Source organism: Coffea eugenioides, chromosome 11, assembly GCF_003713205.1.
Source record: "Coffea eugenioides isolate CCC68of chromosome 11, Ceug_1.0, whole genome shotgun sequence".
In the NCBI taxonomy this organism is placed as follows: Eukaryota; Viridiplantae; Streptophyta; class Magnoliopsida; order Gentianales; family Rubiaceae; genus Coffea; species Coffea eugenioides.
In genome coordinates, this window is record NC_040045.1 from 37,464,371 (window position 1) to 37,486,235 (window position 21,865).

The 21,865-nt window shown below is 36.4% G+C and overlaps 4 protein-coding genes across 4 annotated transcripts; all 4 read left to right on the forward strand.

Annotated features, from left to right (window-relative positions):
* The first annotated feature begins 329 nt into the window (after positions 1-329).
* On the forward strand, positions 330-2,160 carry LOC113752496 (LRR receptor-like serine/threonine-protein kinase GSO1). Its single transcript, XM_027296609.1, has 3 exons — positions 330-1,251; positions 1,566-1,637; positions 2,141-2,160. The coding sequence occupies exons 1-3, from the start codon at positions 330-332 to the stop codon at positions 2,158-2,160; spliced, it is 1,014 nt and encodes a 337-aa protein (XP_027152410.1).
* Positions 2,161-3,391: 1,231 nt separating this feature from the next.
* LOC113753963 (receptor kinase-like protein Xa21) lies at positions 3,392-5,714 on the forward strand. The gene is made up of 2 exons (XM_027298242.1): positions 3,392-5,191; positions 5,320-5,714. The coding sequence occupies exons 1-2, from the start codon at positions 3,433-3,435 to the stop codon at positions 5,670-5,672; spliced, it is 2,112 nt and encodes a 703-aa protein (XP_027154043.1). The 5' UTR covers positions 3,392-3,432; the 3' UTR covers positions 5,673-5,714.
* Positions 5,715-8,695: 2,981 nt separating this feature from the next.
* On the forward strand, positions 8,696-13,603 carry LOC113752497 (putative leucine-rich repeat receptor-like serine/threonine-protein kinase At2g24130). The gene is made up of 5 exons (XM_027296610.1): positions 8,696-9,617; positions 10,063-10,134; positions 10,775-12,757; positions 12,909-13,267; positions 13,405-13,603. Exons 1-5 carry the CDS (start codon positions 8,696-8,698, stop codon positions 13,417-13,419), a joined length of 3,351 nt encoding a protein of 1,116 aa, XP_027152411.1. The 3' UTR covers positions 13,420-13,603.
* Positions 13,604-16,016: 2,413 nt separating this feature from the next.
* LOC113751668 lies at positions 16,017-20,232 on the forward strand. Its single transcript, XM_027295758.1, has 2 exons — positions 16,017-17,300; positions 18,996-20,232. The coding sequence occupies exons 1-2, from the start codon at positions 16,089-16,091 to the stop codon at positions 20,217-20,219; spliced, it is 2,436 nt and encodes an 811-aa protein (XP_027151559.1). The 5' UTR covers positions 16,017-16,088; the 3' UTR covers positions 20,220-20,232.
* Positions 20,233-21,865: the final 1,633 nt, after the last annotated feature.

A 21,865-nucleotide genomic window follows, 5' to 3' on the forward strand; every position in this document is an offset into this window, starting at 1 on the left:
GTAAGAAAATCGTTTGAGTCTCTCTTGAATTTTGATTTCCTTGCGTAAAACTTGTAACATATCTCAGTTTTTTCTTGACAATTGATATTCTTTGAATTTAGATTTGTATTCCAAATTTAAATATCACAGTGTGGTTGTTGAATTAATCCAAAGCTGGCCTATAAATTTACACCTTTCACGCATTAAACAATGGCTTTAATCACTTACCTGCATATAGTGCTGCTTGTGTGCACCATCAAGAATTAGATTCTGCCTCTATACATTTATCAAACAAGCACCCCCTTTTGGTTGCATTTCAGCGGTCCATGATCCAAATATTGCAAATAACTATGGACAAAGCTTATTCCCTTTGGCTTGCAGCCTTGGTGGTACTGTTGCATTTTGCCCCAACTTCGGTTTGTGTCCAAGTTGTTTCCGCAGGCAATACTCGTGATCTGGATGCTCTTCTTGCCTTGAAGGCAACCGTATTCGATCCCGAGAGGATCCTCCCGACCAACTGGTCCAGTTCTGCCTCTGTGTGCAGCTGGATCGGAATCACTTGTAATACTCGCCATCAGAGAGTAGCAGCCATAGACCTGCCGAACATGGGCCTAATCGGCACCATACCTCCCCAACTTGGAAATCTTTCTTTCTTGGTCCGGCTGAATTTGCCAAATAATAGCTTGCACGGAAGACCTCCACCGGATCTGTCTAATTTGCGCCGATTGAGATACATTAGCTTGGCAGGCAACAGCTTTAGCGGAAGGCTTCCCTCATGGTTGGGAGCTTTATCTGAACTTCAGTACTTATCTCTGGGATATAACAAGTTTTATGGTTCATTGTCAGGTGTGCTTTTCAACGCAACAAAGTTGCAGACTATCCTGTTGCCGAACAACTCAATAACGGGACATATTCCTGACGAGTTCAGCTCTCTTGAGAACTTGATCGGGCTGAACTTGGATTTTAACCAGCTTACAGGCTCTCTGCCCAAGTCTTTGTTTAACCTCTCGTCACTGCAGAAACTTGGTGTTTCGAGCAATAGCTTATCTGGTTCCCTTCCGAGGGATATCTGCAAGAAACATGTCTCTCAACTCCAAGGGCTTTATTTATCATACAATCAACTTCAAGGCGAAATTCCTTCTGGTATTGGAGGATGTTCAAGGCTTCAAAACTTGTCCTTATCCTACAACAAATTCAATGGATCCTTACCCAAAGAATTTTGGAATCTAACTGCGCTTGAGAGGATCCGTCTTGGTAACACCTATCTTGAAGGTATGTTAATGGCTTGGATTTCATTCAAATTCATGATAGTTTTGTGTCTTTGCGTACGGATTTTGTCCATAACTAAACCTGCGCAAACGTAGACCCAGCATAGAATCATGGTTTGGCCATAATCTGGGGCCAAAAATCATGGACCAAGAGCCAAATCCAAACGCAAACCTGACCTACATCCAACATATGTATATTCAATCGTATGCTTCACAAAACTATGCATTCAAGAGCATTTTTAACCATTGACCAAACGTATCTAAGTATAGAAAAGTATATTTTCCAAACTTATGGGAATCCTGGATTTTTGTGTGCAGGTCCAATTGCAGACGATATTCATAATCTTCAAAATTTGAGGATTCTTCACTTAGCCAATACTGACATGACTGGTATGTCATCCACCTTTTGCAGAGCTAAACGCATGTGTCTCATTGAACATTGTCATTCATATGCATGGCCCAGCTCAAAGCAAATTCACTCAGCAAATCTGATCAGTTCATTTTAGAATCAAAAAATTAGAATGAATTGCCAACATCGGACTAAGCTAAGCTAGTGTTGTTCAATAGTTGCCAGTGTAACATAAAGAATCCGAATTCACCATTCTATATGACTTTATTATACAACCAAACTGGCATGGCATTTTGTTTTTCCTCTATATCTAGCCATCTCTTAAATTTAATTCACCTTTTGCTTCCAACCACCATCACTATCATCCCTCCAATGACTCCCTGCTCCCATACAACCATTACGTGATAAATGGACCCGTTCAATGATACCGACAAAAACTTAAATAAACCTTAAATCACTAATTGCTCATTTGCTAATTTAATGCCAAATATGCCTTAAAAAAAATTCAATGAGTCTCCCATCCCTTGCTTTTGTTGTTAACCAGAGTATGAAATAGAGGCTTAGCTCTTAGCTAGATTTGCAGATCTCATTCTAAGCTTCTAACTCTTCACCCCGACAAATTATCGCCACAACCACCGGCCGAAGTGAGAAAACACAAATATTGCTAAATAACTCTCGCCTGGCGGATGTGAGATTTGGCCCAACATGGTGCTAGGTAGACTAAAAAAATTCCAGCTTGCTTGAGATCCTGCACCGACCTTCTTTGGATCTGGCACTGATTCTTGAGTTGGAACACGCACACGCTTCTTTTCTTCAGCCTTTTCGTGCACGATCTGACGACTTGAACCCACTAGTGAATTTACCAAGTTATGCCCCCAAACGTTCTAGATCAATATCTCTCTTACAGTTTCTATTTCAAAGCACACTTGTGAACATAATCCTCTTTGTATTGTATGCAGTATTTTTTAAAAAAAATTTTGTGTCAATCATCAACATCTAACACTACACCTACTCCTAAACTAACTTGTACTAAAAGATGGTTCGACTAGGACAAAAGAGATTAGAAGAAGAGAAATTTGCCTCTAGACTAAAGAGTTTAACACAAAAATATGCATTTTTTTCCCCTTCAAACAGGAAAATTTTCATATATAGATGCATACTTTCTCTCTCACACACACATACACATACATAGACACATTTTCCATATTAATATACAATTTGTAGGTATAAAATTTAATAATTGAAAATATAATCAAATATGACACTAAAGCATAATATTAGAATTAATTTATATAATATACATAGGATAAAATATTTTAATCTGGTGTTCAAATTCAAGTAGTTGTTAGGCATATTTTATTTTATGAATTAAATAAATTAAGACTTAAGCATTTAAGTACATGCGTAACCTTCATTCAAACCCCCTACATTTAGACTTTTCCAAATTAACCATACCTTTGCAACAAAATTAACACTTGAAGCCCCTAGTCGACAAAATATTAATAGTTGCAGATGTGCAAGTTACGTCCTAAGTCAGAAGCTAAAGCTTGCTTTTAGGAAGGTTATTTCACTTTTATTTTCCTCAAGCATCTCAGTTTTGAACTCGCTTTGTCAGGTTTGCTACCTCAGGCGATTGGTTATCTTACCAAGTTGGAGGTTCTAGTACTAGATGAAAACAAGTTTACAGGTCCCATTCCCGTTAGGCTATTCAATATTTCATCACTGCAAATATTATCGATGGTACAAAATAATCTCTGGGGCAATTTGCCGTCAACTTTGGGCGTTATGTTGCCGAATCTTGAAGATCTTTTTATTGGGGGAAACAGACTAAGTGGGATGATATTAACATCTATCTCAAATGCTTCAAGTCTCGTAGGTTTAGACGTCGGTTCTAACCAATTTACTGGTCCAATTCCTCATTCTCTTGGTGGCTTAAGATTCCTAGAAGTCTTAGCTCTTGGAGATAATAGTTTCTCTTATGAATCTCATTCCGGAGAGTTAAGCTTCCTGACTTTCCTATCAAATTGCAGATATCTAAAGCAGTTATGGTTAAGTCTGAATCCTTTGAATGGCTTCCTTCCAATTTCTATTGGAAATCTTTCAAGCACTCTCGAATCCTTTTATTTAGATAATAGTGGAATTATTGGCCATATTCCAAGTTCCATTGGAAACTTAAGCAACTTGGTAGACCTCAATTTGTCTGGAAATGCCTTGGAAGGGACCATTCCAAGAACTATTGGAGGGTTACTGAACCTTCAGAGAGTTGAGCTTGGGTATAACAAAATAGAGGGACCTTTTCCACGTCAGTTCTGTCATCTATTCAACCTAGGCCATTTAAGTTTGAAAAGTAATATGGTCTCTGGTATGCTTCCTAGTTGCATAGAGAACATGACTTCCCTAAGATATCTTTATCTGGACTCCAACAATTTAACTTCTATTGTGCCCTCAAGCTTGTGGAGAGTTGGGGATATATTGGAGCTCAATTTGTCCAAAAATTCTTTTAGCAGTTCTTTGTCCTCAGAAATTGGAAATTTGAAGGAGCTAATCATGATGGACCTATCTGTTAATGACTTTTATGGAGATATCCCTACAGCCATAGGAGCACTAGAGAAGTTACAGATACTATCCTTGAAACATAACAGGATACAAGGATTTATTCCGGATTCCATGAAGAATATGTTGGAGTTACAGTATTTGGACTTCTCATTTAACAATTTGGCTGGTGAAATTCCCAAGTCACTGGAAGCACTCTCAAATCTTGTATACTTTAATGTGTCTTTCAACAGACTCAGAGGACCAATTCCACATGGAGGAAATTTTGCCAACTTTACAGAACTATCTTTTCTCTCAAATGAAGCTTTGTGTGATGCTTCTTGGCTCCAACCTTGTCAAACTTTTGAACATAGATCAAAGAAAAAGATTTTCTTGCCTGTGTTGTTGGCACTTGGATCAGCAATCTTAGCCATGGTCATTTCATTTTTGGTGATAAGAAAGTGGAGAAGAAAAATTGTGATTCCAACTAATTTTGATCCGGAAGCAACACTTGAAAGGGTATCCTATCATGAACTTAGACAGATGACAAATGGGTTCAATGATGATATGGTACTTGGCTCGGGAGCCTTTGGCTCAGTTTACAAGGGAGTACGTGAAAATGGGACGATTTGGGCTATAAAGGTTTTCAATTTGCAGCTAGAAGGTGCATTTAAAAGCTTTGATATAGAATCTGAAGTCCTACGTAGTCTTCGTCATCGTAATCTGACTAAAGTTATCAGTGCTTGCTCTAACCCTGACTTTAAAGCTTTGGTACTTGAATACATGCCTAATAGAAGTCTAGACAAATGGCTTTATTCAGGCAACCAAATCTTGAATACCATGCAAAGGTTGGACATTATGATAGATGTGGCTTGTGGTTTAGAATATCTTCACTATGGTTATTCAACTCCTGTAGTCCACTGTGATTTGAAGCCTAGCAACATTCTTCTTGATCAATATATGGTTGGCCATGTTTGCGATTTTGGAATCACGAAATTATTGGGAGATGGAGAAAGTGTGGTACAAACAAAGACCCTCGCTACAATTGGATATATTGCCCCAGGTGACTCTTCTTGAATCCAATCTCTAACTTTTGATGTCACTCAAGTAATGTTTCAACTTTCAGGAAAACAAAGAACTTGTATCACCACTTGAACTTGACAAAAAGTTTTAACTCAATTTTGATGCTAGAGTATGGACTAGAAGGATTGGTTTCAACAAGTTGTGATGTATATAGCTTTGGGATTACATTGATGGAGACATTTACAAAGAGGGGGCCCAAGGATGAGATGTTTACTGAAGAACTAAGCCTGCAGAGATGGGTAAAAGAATCCTTACCAGATTCCGTGATTCAGGTTATAGATGTGGACTTAGTTCATCTTGAAGATGAAGTAGTCAAGAATAAGATAGCGTGCATATCATCTATCTTGCAACTTGCTTTATGTTGTACACCTGACGCTCCTAAGGACAGAATGAGCATGAAAGATGTCCTAAGAACACTCCAGAAGATCAAACTTCAATTCTCCGAGGGGCTTAAACCTTGAAGCAGGTATATAACTGTTATATAAAGATAACTAAAAATTGCAAATTTTCTTCTTGGAATTCATGACATATCAGATAATTATTCAAAAAACAAAAATTCATCGATGCATTACTCTTAATTCTTTTCTGTTCTGAATATATGGCAGTGGCATACGGTGTAATTGTGGTCAATTCTTTCATTTGACTTGGTGCACCTACCAAATGCTTCAAGTGCAAGACAAGAGTGAGATTTTTTCCTCCCTCAAAAGGGATGTCATTTTCTGTATTTCCTGATGCAGCATTGCTGATTCAGGTAGCTTTTTAACAATGGTTTACTTGCAATGTCCACAACAATTTGCATTTTCCTCCAAAGAATATGTTGGTTCTTAATTGTCTACATAGTTATCCCACTGTATCTTGTGCATATTATCTTGAGCTTGCAAGTCAGATCCTGGAACTGTCCTATGGACATGATCTTCAGTGAAAATGTCTGTAACTCATCTAAGAAAGAGACAGAGTTGAGATGTAAGACAGCATAAACAAGGCATGAATCCAGGGCAGTAGAATAGATTTCAGTTTATTAATTTCCTGCCTTCATGAATATCTCACTTATCATAAGAACTTGATAGCCTATGCAACCTCATCAATATTGTCTTTCGAAATGGCAAGTCCTAAAATTCTCAACGCATGGGTGATGATAATTCGAGATGTAGTAACTTTGATAAGCGAAAGCTAATTATTTGAGTGTGATATTGTTCGTTCATCAATCAAGCACACAACAACATCTATCAAAATCAAATATCAAATTGTATGGAAATTTCGATTATGAAATTTCGCTGCACAAAATTGCGTACAGTCCTGAATAGGAGTTATTTACCCGGTATTTTCCAAATTAATTAACACTTTCGCGGGAAGAATCATCTGTGGATGAAGTCATTAGTGTTCGACTGCAGGTGCTGGTTGTTAGGCTACTATGTTCCCCAAAAATACTAATAGCCTGTTCTCATCTGCAAAAAGAGAGAAGTATAGTTGAGACTTGGCCCGTGTTAGTCATTATAGTCGAACCCATTCAAATTTTTATTTATAAAAAATAAATATATTAAAATATTTAAAAAAAAAAAAAAGAGTTGAGACTTGAAGAACCCTCTTGGAATAACAGGTCTTCATCAACGGCAGGTCTTTGTCAAGATTGCCTTCTCATTGTTAACAAGTCTTAAGTAAAGATAGATGTTTTATGATCTTATTGCAGTGTCAAGTGACTATCACTCATAGGAAATTTTGAAGTGGGACAGAGAATAAGGGTCAAAAGTAGACCAAATTAATTCTAACAAATGTAAGATTCAAATGACACCGTAGACAATGTTTTTAATGGAGCATAGAATGATATTCTAGATTTACATCTATTACGAGAAGATATGTATAAAATGGTAAATATAAGATTATTCAAAATATGTAACACAGTTCGAATTATAACTGTCCATGCCCCTTCACTCAAATGACATCCTTGACAAAACTCTCCATAAGTGCTCAGTTTAGATTTGAGAAAGAGTCAAAGAACCTGTGTCCGACGACGTCCGTCGCGATTGTGATGTTACGTGACTGTCAATAATTTTTCCAAGCCTCATTACGTCGAGGCCTTGTTTGGATTGCGATTTTTCGTCGGAAAATTACGTCGTTTTTCGTGATCACATTTTCCTATTATCTTTTTTCTTCACATACATCAAATCGCTACAGTAATTTTTCCATGAAATATCATGGAAAATGCAATCCAAACACAAACCTTGCAAGACATACAAGGCAGTTGACTGGAAATTCATGTGCACATAATTATTTTTCAAAATAGACAATGACGAATGCGGAACCTTTTATGGCTTTTCTAGCGTTAGTGACTGGAGTTTTCATGCTATTTTCTCTTGGGAAATTCAAGGTTAGTTGAACTCATGCGCATTAAGTACATGCAATACAACCATTGGGCCTCGCTCCAACAGTTAAGGAGATCCTTCGTAAAACTCTCTCTGCGCTAGGTCTCAAGGATTCAAATCCCGTCTAGTGCATTACAAGGAAGTATAGTGTTTTTTTTTTCTTAAAAATTTCCGAGTTTAGAAATGCATTTGTCTAATCTGACAGGTTACTCCCAAGTCTCTTGTACATGTTTCTTTAGACTCTCCTTCCCTTATAGTACAAGTTAGTATAGAAGTAGGGTGCATGGAGTTGTTGCTGTTGTGGAAAAAGAAATATGTGCAATACTATTTTATTTTGAATTTCGTGCTTTTGGGGCATGAAGGTCTTTACAGAAAAAGAAAATAAGAAAGTTACATAGAAGTTTGAAAATTTGCTAGAATTTCGTCCAATAGTTAGAGAGATCCTCTTTGAAACTCTCTTGTGTACTATGTTGAGGATTCAAACCCGGTCTACCGTATCACAAAAAAGTATAGTTCTTCCTTCCTTAAAAATTCGAAAATATAATAGTACACTTATCTAATATGGTGGTTCACTTCAAATCCCCCATACATGTTCCCTTGAGCTCCCCTTCCCCCATAGCGTAAGTTTGTGTAGAAATAGGGTAGATTATTGCTGTTGTGGGGAAAAAATACATGCAATACTATTTCATCTTGAATTTTGTGCTTTTGGGGCATGAAGGTCTTTACAAAAAAAGAAAATAAGAAAGTTAAATAGAAGTTTGAAAAATTGCCAATAATTTTCACTATTAATTTTCCCAAAATCTACCGTTAATTCATCTTAAATCTAACTGATACCGATTTTGACTTATATATATGTCAATAATTTTCAGGATCATGATGATATTTGAATTATTAAAAAAATATTAATATAATACTTTTATTAATTAAACGACGTAAATACGATAAAGAAGTCATTGACAGTCAGACCGTTAAAAACCCTTTCAGAAACAAAGTTGGGAAAAGTCCCAATCCAATTAGACTCTTCATTCCCCAAGACGTTTCTTCTACCTCTATACATTTATATGACAAGCGTGTTCTTTTGGTTCCATTTCACAAGTCCACAAAGCTAAATTTTGCAAATAACCATGGACGCAGCTAATTTCCTTTTGCTTTCAGCCTTGCTGGTGATGCATTTTGCCACAATTGCTGGCGGTTTCAGAGTTGTTGCCACTAAAAATAACACTCGTGATCTGGATGCTCTTCTTGCTCTGAAGGCAACCATATTAGATCCCCAAAACATCATTCCAACCAACTGGTCCAGTTCTACCTCTCTATGCAACTGGATTGGAATCACTTGTAACGCTCGCCATCAAAGAGTTGCGGCCATCGTGCTTCCTCACATGGGGCTACTGGGAACCATACCCCCAGAATTGGGAAATCTTTCATTCCTCGTCCGGCTGAATTTTGTGAATAACAGCTTACATGGACACCTTCCAACTGAGCTGTCTCATTTGCGCCGATTGAAATACATCGACCTGGAAAGCAATGCGTTTGATGGAGGCTTTCCATCATGGTTGGCGACTTTGCCTGAACTTCGGGTCTTGAACTTTTTATATAATAACTTTTCGGGTTCGCTAATGTCATGTGGGATTTCTAATGTAACCAAGCTGGAGACTCTCAACTTGGGCCACAACTCATTCACTGGAAACATTCCTGACGAGTTCAGTGGCCTCAAGAACTTGAGTATTGTAAACATAGGACATAACCAACTTACAGGCTCTCTGCCCCCGTCTTTGTTTAACCTTTCTTCACTGGAGATACTTAGTCTTACAAATAATAGCTTATCTGGTTCCCTTCCGGAACATATCTGCAATCATCTCCCTCAACTCCAAGGGCTTTTTTTGTCAATCAACCAAGTTGAAGGTGAAATTCCTTCCGGTATCGGGAAATGTTCAAGGATTCAACATTTTTCCTTCGCCACCAACAAATTCACTGGATCCATACCGAGAGAATTTTGGAATCTGTCCATGCTTCAGACAGTCTATCTTGAAGAAAACTATCTTAAAGGTAGGTACTATAGTTCCATTAATGTCAACGTTTCTGGGTTTACCCATCAGATACATGAACTCTGTGACGAATTTGATCTAAATTTTAATTGAAAACTGGATTCTGCAAAAGTTCAAACCTAACCAGAGAATTGTGGACTGGGAATTATTTGAGCCCCTGTAGTCTGGGGCCAAACTTCAAATCCACACTCCACCCACATTTAACACATATATTAATCATATATAGGATGCAAATGCAGTATACATGTTTTCTATGCTCAGGCCGGAGCATAAAAGGCATAGACGATTTGAAAGTTCGCACAGCTTTTTGGATTCAAAAAAATTATTTAGAAGTGCAATTCTTGCAGTGCAGTACTTAAAAGAGACAAGAAGAAAAGTGAACCGATTTTATTTTGCAAGTGCATATCCTAAATAAATACAGTATACAGTCATGATCTTCTGTGCAGGTCAAATTCCAGAAGATATTTACAATCTTCGGGATTTTAGGCTTCTGGACATAAGGGACAATGAAATGACCGGTATGTATTATTCACACTTGTCCTTATGCAGAGTCGAACTATTGCATGTCTCACAATATTAACTTGCATTTTTAAGAAAATATATAAGCACCTATACCTTGTGCTTTCCCCCGGAGGTGGGGGTGGTGCATATTTCTGAAATGAGACTTTCTGGAATCTGTGAGGGAACAGGGGAAAAAGAAAAGAAATATTCTGCAGGCGGTCTCAAAAAGTACAATTCATGTCTCAAATTTACTTTTTCTATTAATCTAAAGACCAAGTTGTAGTTTTTAAAATTTCACTTCTTCGTTGCAGGCATTGCTTTACATTTTCTGATATATACTCTGAGTAGTACAATAGTGACTCTACTTCTTTTCACTTATGTTTTTGGTGGTTCATTTCTTTTAGTATTTAAATTGCATCACAAATGTGAATTTGGAAGTTTCATAAATTCAAGTTGTTACCATCTATGGCATGATATTTTAAATAACCGCACGAAGTTTTCACAAAATAGGGGTGAATATGCCTAAATATTAAAGGCAAAGAATAGAGTGGTGCTTCTCATATTGGAAAACAATTAAGGGTCAAGAAGTGTCTATACCATCTAAAAGGTTGTAGTATCATGTCAAGCATCTTATAACTTCTAAGCTTTTTTCTTCAGGGACGATACCTCAGGCAATTGGTTACCTTAACAAGTTGGAGTATTTAGCACTGGATTCAAACAGGTTTACAGGTGCAATCCCAGCCAAACTATTCAATATTTCATCATTGCAAACAATATCGTTGGCAGCAAATGATCTCTCAGGCGGTCTGCCAACAACTTTAGGCATTATGTTACCCAGTCTTGAATATCTTTTTGTTGGGGGAAACAGACTAAGTGGAGTACTTGAACTGACATCTATCTCAAATGCTTCAAGTCTCATTGGTCTAGATGTTAGTTTTAACCAATTTACTGGTGCAATTCCTCATTCTCTTGGTGACTTAAGATTACTAGAAGTCTTAGATCTTAAAAGCAACAGTTTCTCTTATAAGTCTAACTCTGGAGAAATAAGCCTCTTGATTTCCCTATCAAATTGCAGATATCTACAGGAGTTGGAATTAGATGAGAGTCCATTAAATGGCTTCCTTCCAACTTCTATTGGAAATCTTTCCAACAATCTCAGATTACTTTCTTTGAATTACTGTGGAATTTTTGGCCAAATTCCAAGTTCAATAGAAAATTTAACCAGCTTGGCAGACCTGAGTTTGGGTGGGAATGCTTTGGAAGGGATAAATCCAGCAAGTATTAGAAGGTTATCGGAGCTACAGAAAGTGGAGCTTGGTTATAATAGAATTCAAGGACCCTTTCCAAGTGAGCTGTGTGATTTGGTTAACTTAGGCAGATTAAGTTTGAGCAGCAATATGGTTTCTGGGAGACTTCCTAGTTGCATAGGAAACATTACTTCCCTAAGATATCTATATCTGGATTCCAATAATTTAACTTCTAAGTTGCCCTCAAACTTGTGGAGCCTAAGCGATATCTTGGAGCTGAATTTGTCCACCAATACTTTCCAAGGTTCTTTCCCACCTGAACTTCAAAATTTGAAGGCACTGACCATTATGGACCTATCTGTCAATGACTTTTATGGTGACATTCCTTCAACAATTGGAGCCCTACAGATGTTACAAGAACTATCCTTGAAGCATAACAGACTACAAGGACCTATTCCAGATTCCATGAAGAACATGTTGGAATTACAGTATTTGGATCTGTCATTTAACAATTTGACTGGTGCAATTCCAAAGTCACTGGAGCTACTCCAGAATCTTGTACACTTCAATGTGTCCTTCAACAAACTAAGAGGACCAGTTCCTCATGGAGGACCTTTTGCAAACTTTACGGAGCTATCTTTTCTCTCAAATGAAGCTTTATGTGATGCTCCATGGCTCCAACCTTGTCAAACTTTTGAACATAGATCAAGGAAAAAGACTCTCTTGTTTGCATTGTTGGCGGTTGGATCAGCAATGTTTGCCATGGTCATGTCAATTTTGGTGATAAGAAAGTGGAGAAGAAAATTTGTGATTCCAACTAATTTTGTTGCGGAAGCAACAGTTGAAAGGGTATCCTTCCATGAACTTAGACAAATGACAAATGGGTTCCATGAAGATATGTTACTTGGCTCGGGAGCCTTTGGTTCGGTTTACAAGGGAGTACGCGAAAATGGGATGACTTGGGCAATAAAGACTTTTGATTTGCAGCTAGAAGGTGCATTTAAAAGCTTTGATACAGAATGTGAAGTCCTACGTAGTGTTCGTCACCGTAATCTGACTAAAGTGATCAGTGCTTGCTCAAGCCCTGACTTTAAAGCTTTGGTACTTGAATACATGCCTAATGGAAGCCTTGAGAAGTGGCTTTATTCAGGCAGTCAGATCTTGAATATTAAGCAAAGGTTGGACATTATGATAGATGTGGCTTGTGGTTTGGAATATCTCCACTATGGTTATTCAACTCCAGTAGTTCACTGTGACTTGAAGCCTAGCAATATTCTTCTTAATCAAGATATGGTTGGCCATGTTTGTGATTTTGGAATCACGAAGTTACTGGGAGATGGAGAAAATGTGATACAAACAAAGACCCTCGCTACATTTGGATATATTGCCCCAGGTGTGAACCTCTTCTCGACTCCAATTTCTAATATGTGATGTTAATCAAGAATGTTTCAACTATCAATTAGCTAATATTACATTTGCACCATATTGGTTGTGAAGAAATACTTATACTAGAATTTAACCATGAATTTCAATATTGATGCTAGAGTATGGACTAGAAGGACTGGTCTCAACAAGTTGTGATGTTTATAGCTTTGGGATTACATTGATGGAGACATTTACAAAAAGAAGGCCTAAGGATGAGATGTTCACCGAAGAGTTAAGCCTAAGGCTTTGGATAGAAGAATCCGTACCAGATTTTGCGATTAAGGTTATGGATGCGGACTTACTTCATCTTGAAGATGAACTAGTCAAGAGTAAGTTAGCTTGCATATCATCTATCTTGCAACTTGGTTTATATTGTACAACATATTCTCCTGAGGACAGAATGAACATGAAAGATGTTTTGAGAGCACTCCAGAAGATCAAACTTCAATTCTTTGAAGAGCCAAAACCTTTAAAGCAGGTACACAACCATTATACCTAACACAATTCAATTGCAATCTTCTTGAAATCCACGACATATCAAAATCTCCTTCTAATATTAAAGATTATATTCATTTCAACCACTACTTAAGTTTTTGTGTTGTGAATAAATGGCAGACTCCTAAGGTGTAATTCTGGTGAATCCATTTCTTTGACTCGCTGCACCAACCAAATGCTTAAGGTTCAAGACAGGAGTGAGACGTGTGTTTTGTCAAAAGGGATGTTATTTTTCGTCATTGTTGATTTCTGTGGTTTTGTTAACGTTATTCTTGCTTGTGGTTTGGACTTTGAAAACGAACTTTTATGAATTTATGTACGTACCTTGCATTGTTCTATCATTGTTCTTCCTTTGCAGAGAAGAGAGAAGCAATGGCTTTTCTTTTAAAAAAAAGTAACAAGAAATGCAAAAAAAAAAAGGTTAAAGTAACTCATTGAATAAGGTTACAATTAGAAATAAAAAATATGGATCAATAAATTGCATTTTCTCTAAATGCCAATTTCGTGAATTGTAGTACCCTTCTTTCTCAGTACCTAAGAGAGTCTTCATGCTGAAAATTCTGAAAGTTTGTACAGGTGATAAATGTTAGGTATAGTTTAGTTCCCTTTAACTATAAATTTCAGAAAAAGCGAGTCGATCTATTGTTAAATTACAGTAAGTTGTTGCCATCCCTTCTTTCTCAATAACTTGACCTTAATTTGTAATAATACTTCCCAAGTTTTATGGTAATTCCTCTAATCCAACATGATTTATATACAGTGAATTCCTGGCTGGATTGTGGACTTGTGATAGACTCAATGACAGAAGGAAATTGAAACTGCCGTTTGTGATCTGATCTCTAGGACTTCTTTATCATTTTCTATTTTCATGGCAGTAATATGTTAACACTAGGGACCTCTTTCTTCTTCTTGGTTTTGTCCCTTCTTTTTTATGACACCAAACCAAAAGGAATGTGGAGCTGGCGGTTGGATTACAATTACACTAAGTCAGAGAAAAACCAAATTCAAAAAATATTATTTCAATTAAATCAATATTATTGCATGTTGCATTACAACAGCTTGATCAAGCCAGAAAATGTTTACACTCCCGGCCCCTCTAACGTCTCTGCAATGTTGCCAACAGCTTCTAGCAGAACTTGGAAATGTTTGTTGGCTTGCTTAAGCGAAGACCCTGTTTGATAACTTAATTCAGTACTTAAATTTAATAGATTCAAATTTTAATATATTCAGACCGTATGATAACCAAAAATTAAATATCTGAATTAATTAAGTGGCACTAAATTTTCTAAATAAAACTTGTTTCCAAAATTAAGTGATAAACTATTCACTTATTACTGAATGTGATATACACTCAAATATATTAGATTTAATACTTAACAATTCAATAATTTCATATTTCAGACTTCAATTTTATCAAACGCACCGTTCGTCAGGTTCAAGTGGCTGTCCATTATCAAAAGCTATATCACAACCAGTAGCTTTATCATCAACTGAAACAACGCTGTTAACAAGACCTGCATAGTCCTTGCTACTCAAGAGATCACTGAAACCATCAACATCGCCTTCGACATCAGTGAAATCCTCTCGACATTGGTCTAATCTATCTCTCAATGTTTGATTAGTTACTGGCCCCTCAATCTTGTTGACGAAAGCTTGAATTGATTGTACTTGGGATTTTGCCAAATTAATCACGATTTGGTCTAGACTTGGAAGATCTGTGGTGTTAGAACCAGGGGCTGCTCGTAGAGTCTGGTTACAATATAGAATATCCAGTAGTGACTTGGAACAAATATATCATCAACTAAGTCTGCTTTTGTTGGATTACATGCAAAGACTAAACAAATACAAATACTACAAAGCAACACCCCTATCACACAAGCCATCTCAAATTTCTAGCTTGATTGATACCCTTTTTTTCTTGGTAAATTTTGTAGCTAAATATACTGAATAAAGTTCATACATGATATTTGGCTAAATGACACTAGCTATCATATACATATTAGTAGTTGCCTTGGTGCTTAATATGGCAGAGAATCGATGTATTCATTAGCTAGCAAATATATAGCAAGGAATTTCCTTTTGAGATATCTAACTTGGCAAGGGAACTAAATAATTGAAAACCTATAATTTTGGTCAGCACACTAATTCTTTCTAGAGTAAGTAAACCATAACAGACACTTCAATTCCCAACGAAATTATATGTTTACTAAAAAAGGAAACAAAAAAGAAATGTGAAACAATCTAATTGTTATTATATATAGTGGCAACATAGTTTTTGAAGTTTTTATTCCCTTCTCATAAGGTTAATAGATTAATAGAAAAGGGAGGTAAAAGAATAAATATTTATACCCTCATGGAAAATATATCAAATTAAGAAGAGACATTACTTCATTACTTTACGTATTATCTTGAATTCACAAATTATCCAGCTAAATATTTTTCATCGTTCTTTAAATTTCTTCCTCTAATCAAATTTTGCCTAAATTATTTTTTCATTGTTCCTTATTTATCCATATGTTGTATATTTTCGGGTACAAGGGGAGTGGATGAGAAGGGCGCCAAAAACCCACACACACACACACACACACAGATGGATTTTGTGGGTTGACAAATAGCCCATCAAACTTAAAGCACAAATCCAGCCCAAGTGAGCTCCCTTCACCCACACCTCCCTCCTACAAACCCCGTAGTCCGCAAATTCACAATTCACAATTTTAAAATCCCCAAATTGATAAGCAATAGTTTCTCGATAATCAATTGAAACCGGGTCCCATTGCAGAGTAGAAAATTTTCAATTCCCAGTGATGGAGTGGAAAAGAAGAAGATTAAACTCAATTGGCTCCCTTTCACGAGCAGAATATGGGATTTCCTGCAGAATTACAGCCTCAGTTCTTGACCTTCCCACATGCCTTTTGATTGATATCTTTTCAAGGCTTCCAGTCACCACAATTCTCAGCTGCAAACGTGTTTGCAAGGCATGGTACACATTTTTTTCATCAGAAACGGATTTTGCTAATGTTTATTTATCAAACCCACCTTTCAGTAGTATTGTAATGTCCTTTGGAAAGTCTGCTTTTTGTTTTCTTGAACTCAAAGCGGATTATAACTACTGCCTTCCCCGAAATAGTCCCAAGATTTTTCGAATCCCAGATGGGATTAATGAGTGGACCGTGACTTTGTTTGGTTCTAGCAATGGATTGCTTTGTTTTTCTGCTTATAGTTTAAATAAGCATGAGTATAAGGTGTATTTGTGTAATCCATTGCTTGGGGAATATGCTATGCTCCCTCTGTCAAATGTAGAGGAAAAAGACAGTAAGGTGGCGTATGGATTTGGGTTTAGTCCGAAAACGGGAGAGTATAAGGTGTTTAGAATTCTTAATAGGAAATGGAATCCGGGTAAGACTGAAGCTCAGGTTTGTACAATTGGCTTGGATAATGATTGGAGGGTCTTAAAGGAAAGTGCCCCTCTTCCGCATGCTAGGCAATTGATGGATCGGATATATGATAGATACCGAATTTGTGAAGTTACTGTTAATGGAGCTTTGCATTGGATAACTGATTATATGATTACGGGTGACTTCTTGTATTCATTTGACATTGGTGACGAAAAGATCCAGCCTGTTCCGCAACCTCGTGGTATGGTAGTTGGAAATGGTCGGGTGAGTTTGGGGGTTTTGAGGGGTTGCCTTTGTATCTATCAAATTGCTTTCCCTCCTGTGTTAGATATTTGGTCAATGAAGGAATATGGAGTTGTAGAATCATGGACTAAAGAGAGTATCATGGAAAGTTGCATTCCACCTCGCATGTATCGAAGCCTATATCTTCCCGTCGTAATTTGGAGAGCTGGAGAGATGTTTATGTGTACAGAATATGGGCACCTGTTTTCTTATAGTCTGGAAGAAAAGAGATCAACCATCGTCTCAGCTTATCTTGCGCATGATCATTATCGTTTTGCAGTTCCATATGCTCCGTGCTTCCTTTCGCTCAAGAATATTGTGAAGGCAGGAAAAGAGCAGGTACTGAGTATGAAAAATGTAGATTTTGTGCATTGCTAGTATCTTTTGACACCAAGAATAGCCTTTTGTTTTTTGAATACTGCATGTTATTAATGACTGTGGCATGTTGTTAAAGTTGGTTTTAGTTAAGCATGTTATTAATGACTGTGGCAATGTTATTAAATATCTGTATTCATTGTCCATCAAGTTGCTCTTTGGATGATGGATAGATTTGTGTTTCCTCCCAGAGGGATCTTTGGTTTCTACTTGTCCTGTTTTACTCAACCAGACTGTTGTCTAGGTGGCAAAAAATGATAAATCCTTGTTGCATCTTGGATAATGGTAACAAATGGAATATTATTTACAGATATATATGTATTACTTGATTTAGAAGTCCACATGCTAATTATTTTTTTTACTATAATAATTTACTAGCATTTGTATAAAAAATAAAGGTTGTTTATTTTAGCAAATTGTATTGCCTTGAAGTTTTAGCGGATGATTTTCAAGCAGTTGTTGTCTCTTGAAATGTGGTAGACTCATAATTTGGTTATATTCAAATCTATAGACTGTTAAGTACGACAATATCTGCTTTTGGCCTTTCTTTTGAACTTGATGGAACTTCTGAGGCTTATGCTTGTTGTCAATGTGTAAGGCACTAGGTGGAGGGTCTTGAGAGACAGTGGTGTGATTGTGTGGGTGGTCTTACATGAAGAATAAACAAAAGAAAATGAAGGAAGTTGAAGAAATGACAAATATACATGTATTCTTTTTCCATATTTCACTCGAAAATTACTGCTTCTGTCTAATATGTGTTGGAGCGTAATTATCGTTGCTGCCTGCTGAGAATAGCTTAATCTGTTGGGCATAATTCTTATTTTTCTTTTAGTGATGAAATTATTGAAATAGATAACTATGCATCAGGGTTACCATACCATGGTATATGGTCTTTTTATTTGCTAAGGTGATTGTTATTTATTTATGCTGCTTAAAGTAGATGAACATGACCTTAGGGTAAAAGCTTCATCATTATTTTTTCTGTTCTAGGGGATTTTACTCAACAAACTCCCTAGTTCTAGTCTTCCATATCGCTCAAGTAAATTGCAGGTCAATATGATAACCTCCTTTTTTGTGCACTCTCCTTCACATGGTTCTCACTTCTCAGAGCTGTGGAGGAAGAGTGGATAGTTGGTAACATGAGTTCTTTGTGGAAAATATCTATCCAGAAGCAAGTTTAGCTTCCCAGTTATTAATTTGGGTAGTAATCTGGTCATTATTGCTGTTTTCTCTGCCCTTCTACGGTTCATTTGTGCCACTAATATTATGGTGTGCTTTGGCAATTGGACAATTTTAACATCTCAGTTAGTGTATTAATTGTTTGGCTATGACATTAAGGTCATTTTGGATTATGCTGTTACTACCCTCTGAAATTCATGCGTTCTTGTTCTTAGGAATATATGATAGGAACAAAAGCAATGTTAAGTGAGATCTGACATTTGTTGTTTGTACTTTGTGAGAGCAAATTCATGGTTCAGGATTATATGTATTTTTTTATGGACAGGTTTGCTCTAGATTCTTCTTGTTCTTGTTGTTCCTCTCTCTCTCTCTCTGTGAGAAGAATTTATGAATCTCATTTCTGAAATTGGCTGACAAGCTTGCATTTTAATAGCCATTTCAATCTTATTCCTCTAATCTTACTATCATGTTGCTTGGTAGGGAGTTGATACAGAGCTTAACTTTGTTCTGGAGCAAAACAACATCAAAGATGCTTCAGCAATTAAGCACTGGAGTACTACTACTGGAATTAGGGATTTGCCAATCTTCATTTTGCTGAATATTTTTTCCAGAGTCCCAAGCTCCACTGTTATATCAATCAAGTGTGTTTGCAGGACCTGGTACAACTTGATTTCAGATCCTCATTTTGCTGATAGTTACTTCACTACTCAACAATCTGTTAGTCTTGTGCTTTCCAATAGAGATTCCATTTGCTCCTTTCTTGAACTCAAAACAGATTGCTATCGCAATGCTCAACCTAACATTGAAAAAATTCTTGAAACACCTGCCCAGTTTTCAAATAAGAGAGTAACATTTATAGGCTCTTGTAATGGCTTGATTTGTTTATCTAAAATCTCCCATTCTGTGAAGAAGTGCAAACTTTATATTTTTAATCCGCAATTGAGAGAATACACAATGCTTCCTAAACTAAAAATATATAAAACTTGTGAAGACGTCTATGGATTTGGATATTGTCCAGCAACTGGCCATTACAAGGTCTTGAGATTTCACACTACAAAAAGGCAGCCAAAAACATCAGAAGCTCAAGTTCACACAATTGGAATTGATTATCGCTGGAGAACTATATGGAAATGCCGCCTCCATCCAGTGGCTGCAAATTGGCCTAAGGACCTTAGCAAAGCACGATTTTGTGGGGTTACTCTCAAGGGAGCTCTTCATTGGATGGTTGAAGATTCTCACGATCCTTACTTCATATATTCATTTGACATGGAAGAAGAAGATGTCCATCCAATTCCATCTCCCCCAATTATTGGAGGGAGGGGCTGTTGGACTAGTCTTGGAGTTCTACGAGATTTTCTTTGTGTATTTCATGGTACTTCCAATCTTAATTTGGATATATGGTGGATGAGAGATTATGGAGTTGTGAATTCATGGACTAAGGAAAGTGTTCTGGCAAGCTACATCCCAGTTGGTCTAAAAGCTGGTGCATTTTTACCTCTTTTTGTTTGGAGAAATGATGAGATACTGATGTCTACTGATCATGGGGCTTTAGTTTCTTATTGTCCAAGAGACAGCAAATGTACTGTACTTAAGATTGAGCATAATGCTGGTGGCTACTTGACAGCAGCTCCACATTTCTCTAGTTTTCTTTCATTGAAGGCTGCTATGAAAGGTGTAGATTTGAAGGTGGTAAAGGTGAAGTGACCTTTTAGAGCCTTGTTTGTTTGGATTCACTTCTTATAGTTCAGCAGTAAGTCATATTGCCTAGCAGTAAATATTCTTGCCATAACTCCTTGTAAATTTTGTTTGTGAGATCCTGTGCTATATTTGGAGTATATCATAATAATAGCTGAAAAATTACTCTATTGTTATGCTTTGTTGTGGTTTACAGCTCCTGATTGCTAACAAAGTTTTTGGCCCTTCTCCAGTTCTTTGCGCGCAGGGATTGTCACGAGTTTTTAAGAAGTTTTGATCATTTTTCTGTAAATGATTGTTAGGTTTTAAGAATTAATCCTATGATTTGTTCTCAATTCTACATTAGGAAGTTTAAACTCTTGTGGACTCCCAATTGTAGGTGGTTTTTAACCAATTATATTTTCTACATAAATTGCTTATATGGACCCCCTTCCATTTATTCATTTAGGCTCCGTTTGATAACACTGAATCTGAATTCTGAATTCTGAATACTGAAATAATTAATTTGCTGAATTTTAAGCACTGAAAAAAGATATATGAATGTCTGAATCTTAATGCTGAATTTATTTATACTGTTTGATAAATATTCATAACTTAATGCTTAATAAGCTAAATTGTACAATTTTACCCTTCTATCTTTTTATCCAAAAAGAAAATAGAACCTATGATTTAATTAATTTAAAATTATTAGGTATGAAAATGACAATGATTGTGAAGAGCAATTCATACAATGACAATGTTTCTTTGTGTGGGAAAAGGGTTTGGTTTCATCGTTTTGAGAATGGGAAAATGAGCTTTTAATACTCCAAAAGTACGTTCAATTACATTTCTCAATCTTGCATGTGCTTGGTTAAAGCGTTCTTCTTTTGATCTTGGACGAGAAGCATTTCGAAAATCAGACAACCAATATCTAATATTTCGATATGGTGTCATAAAGCCACGTGTGTGTGGATAAGCTGCATCACATAAATAATATTTATCTGCACAAAAAAAAATCAAAATATAAATGTTTGTGGATGAAAATTACTGCAAAAAAATACTATTGTTAAAAAAAATTTTGAATAGAGAATATCAGGTTGTTTTGTTTAATTAGATAAGGATTTTGAATAGGGAATATTAGGTTGTTTAATTAAATAAGAATTTTGAATGTAATTAACAAACAGGGATATATTTGGTAGATAAGATAAAGTAGTTGAAGTAAATCTCTTGATTCTTATCAAATTAAGCATTAAGCTACGATTCTTGTGCTGAAAAAAATACATACAAATTCAGCACCACTTAATAAGTTCAGCAGGTGAATTTTTATTTATCAAACACCCACAACATCTGAATGTCTGAATGAATTCAGTTTCAGCACTTTTTTATGTTTGACAAATCCTTTCCGTGATCAATTTGCTATGTTGTCTGTAGGGGTAATTTTATGAGTTGTTGGTAAAAAAATCTTGTAAATTGTCCATGATTGTGCTGTAGGGATTGTGTGAATCTACTTGGTTTGGTAACCAAACCAAACTTTGGTTATTAGAAATACAAGTTGAAAATTGTAAAAGTACTTTGTCGATCTAAATAGTAAAATGTAATTTTCGTATGTACTGACTGTGTATATAATATTACGATCGAATGCGTGACACACATGCAAAATTTAGGCGATTTTTTTT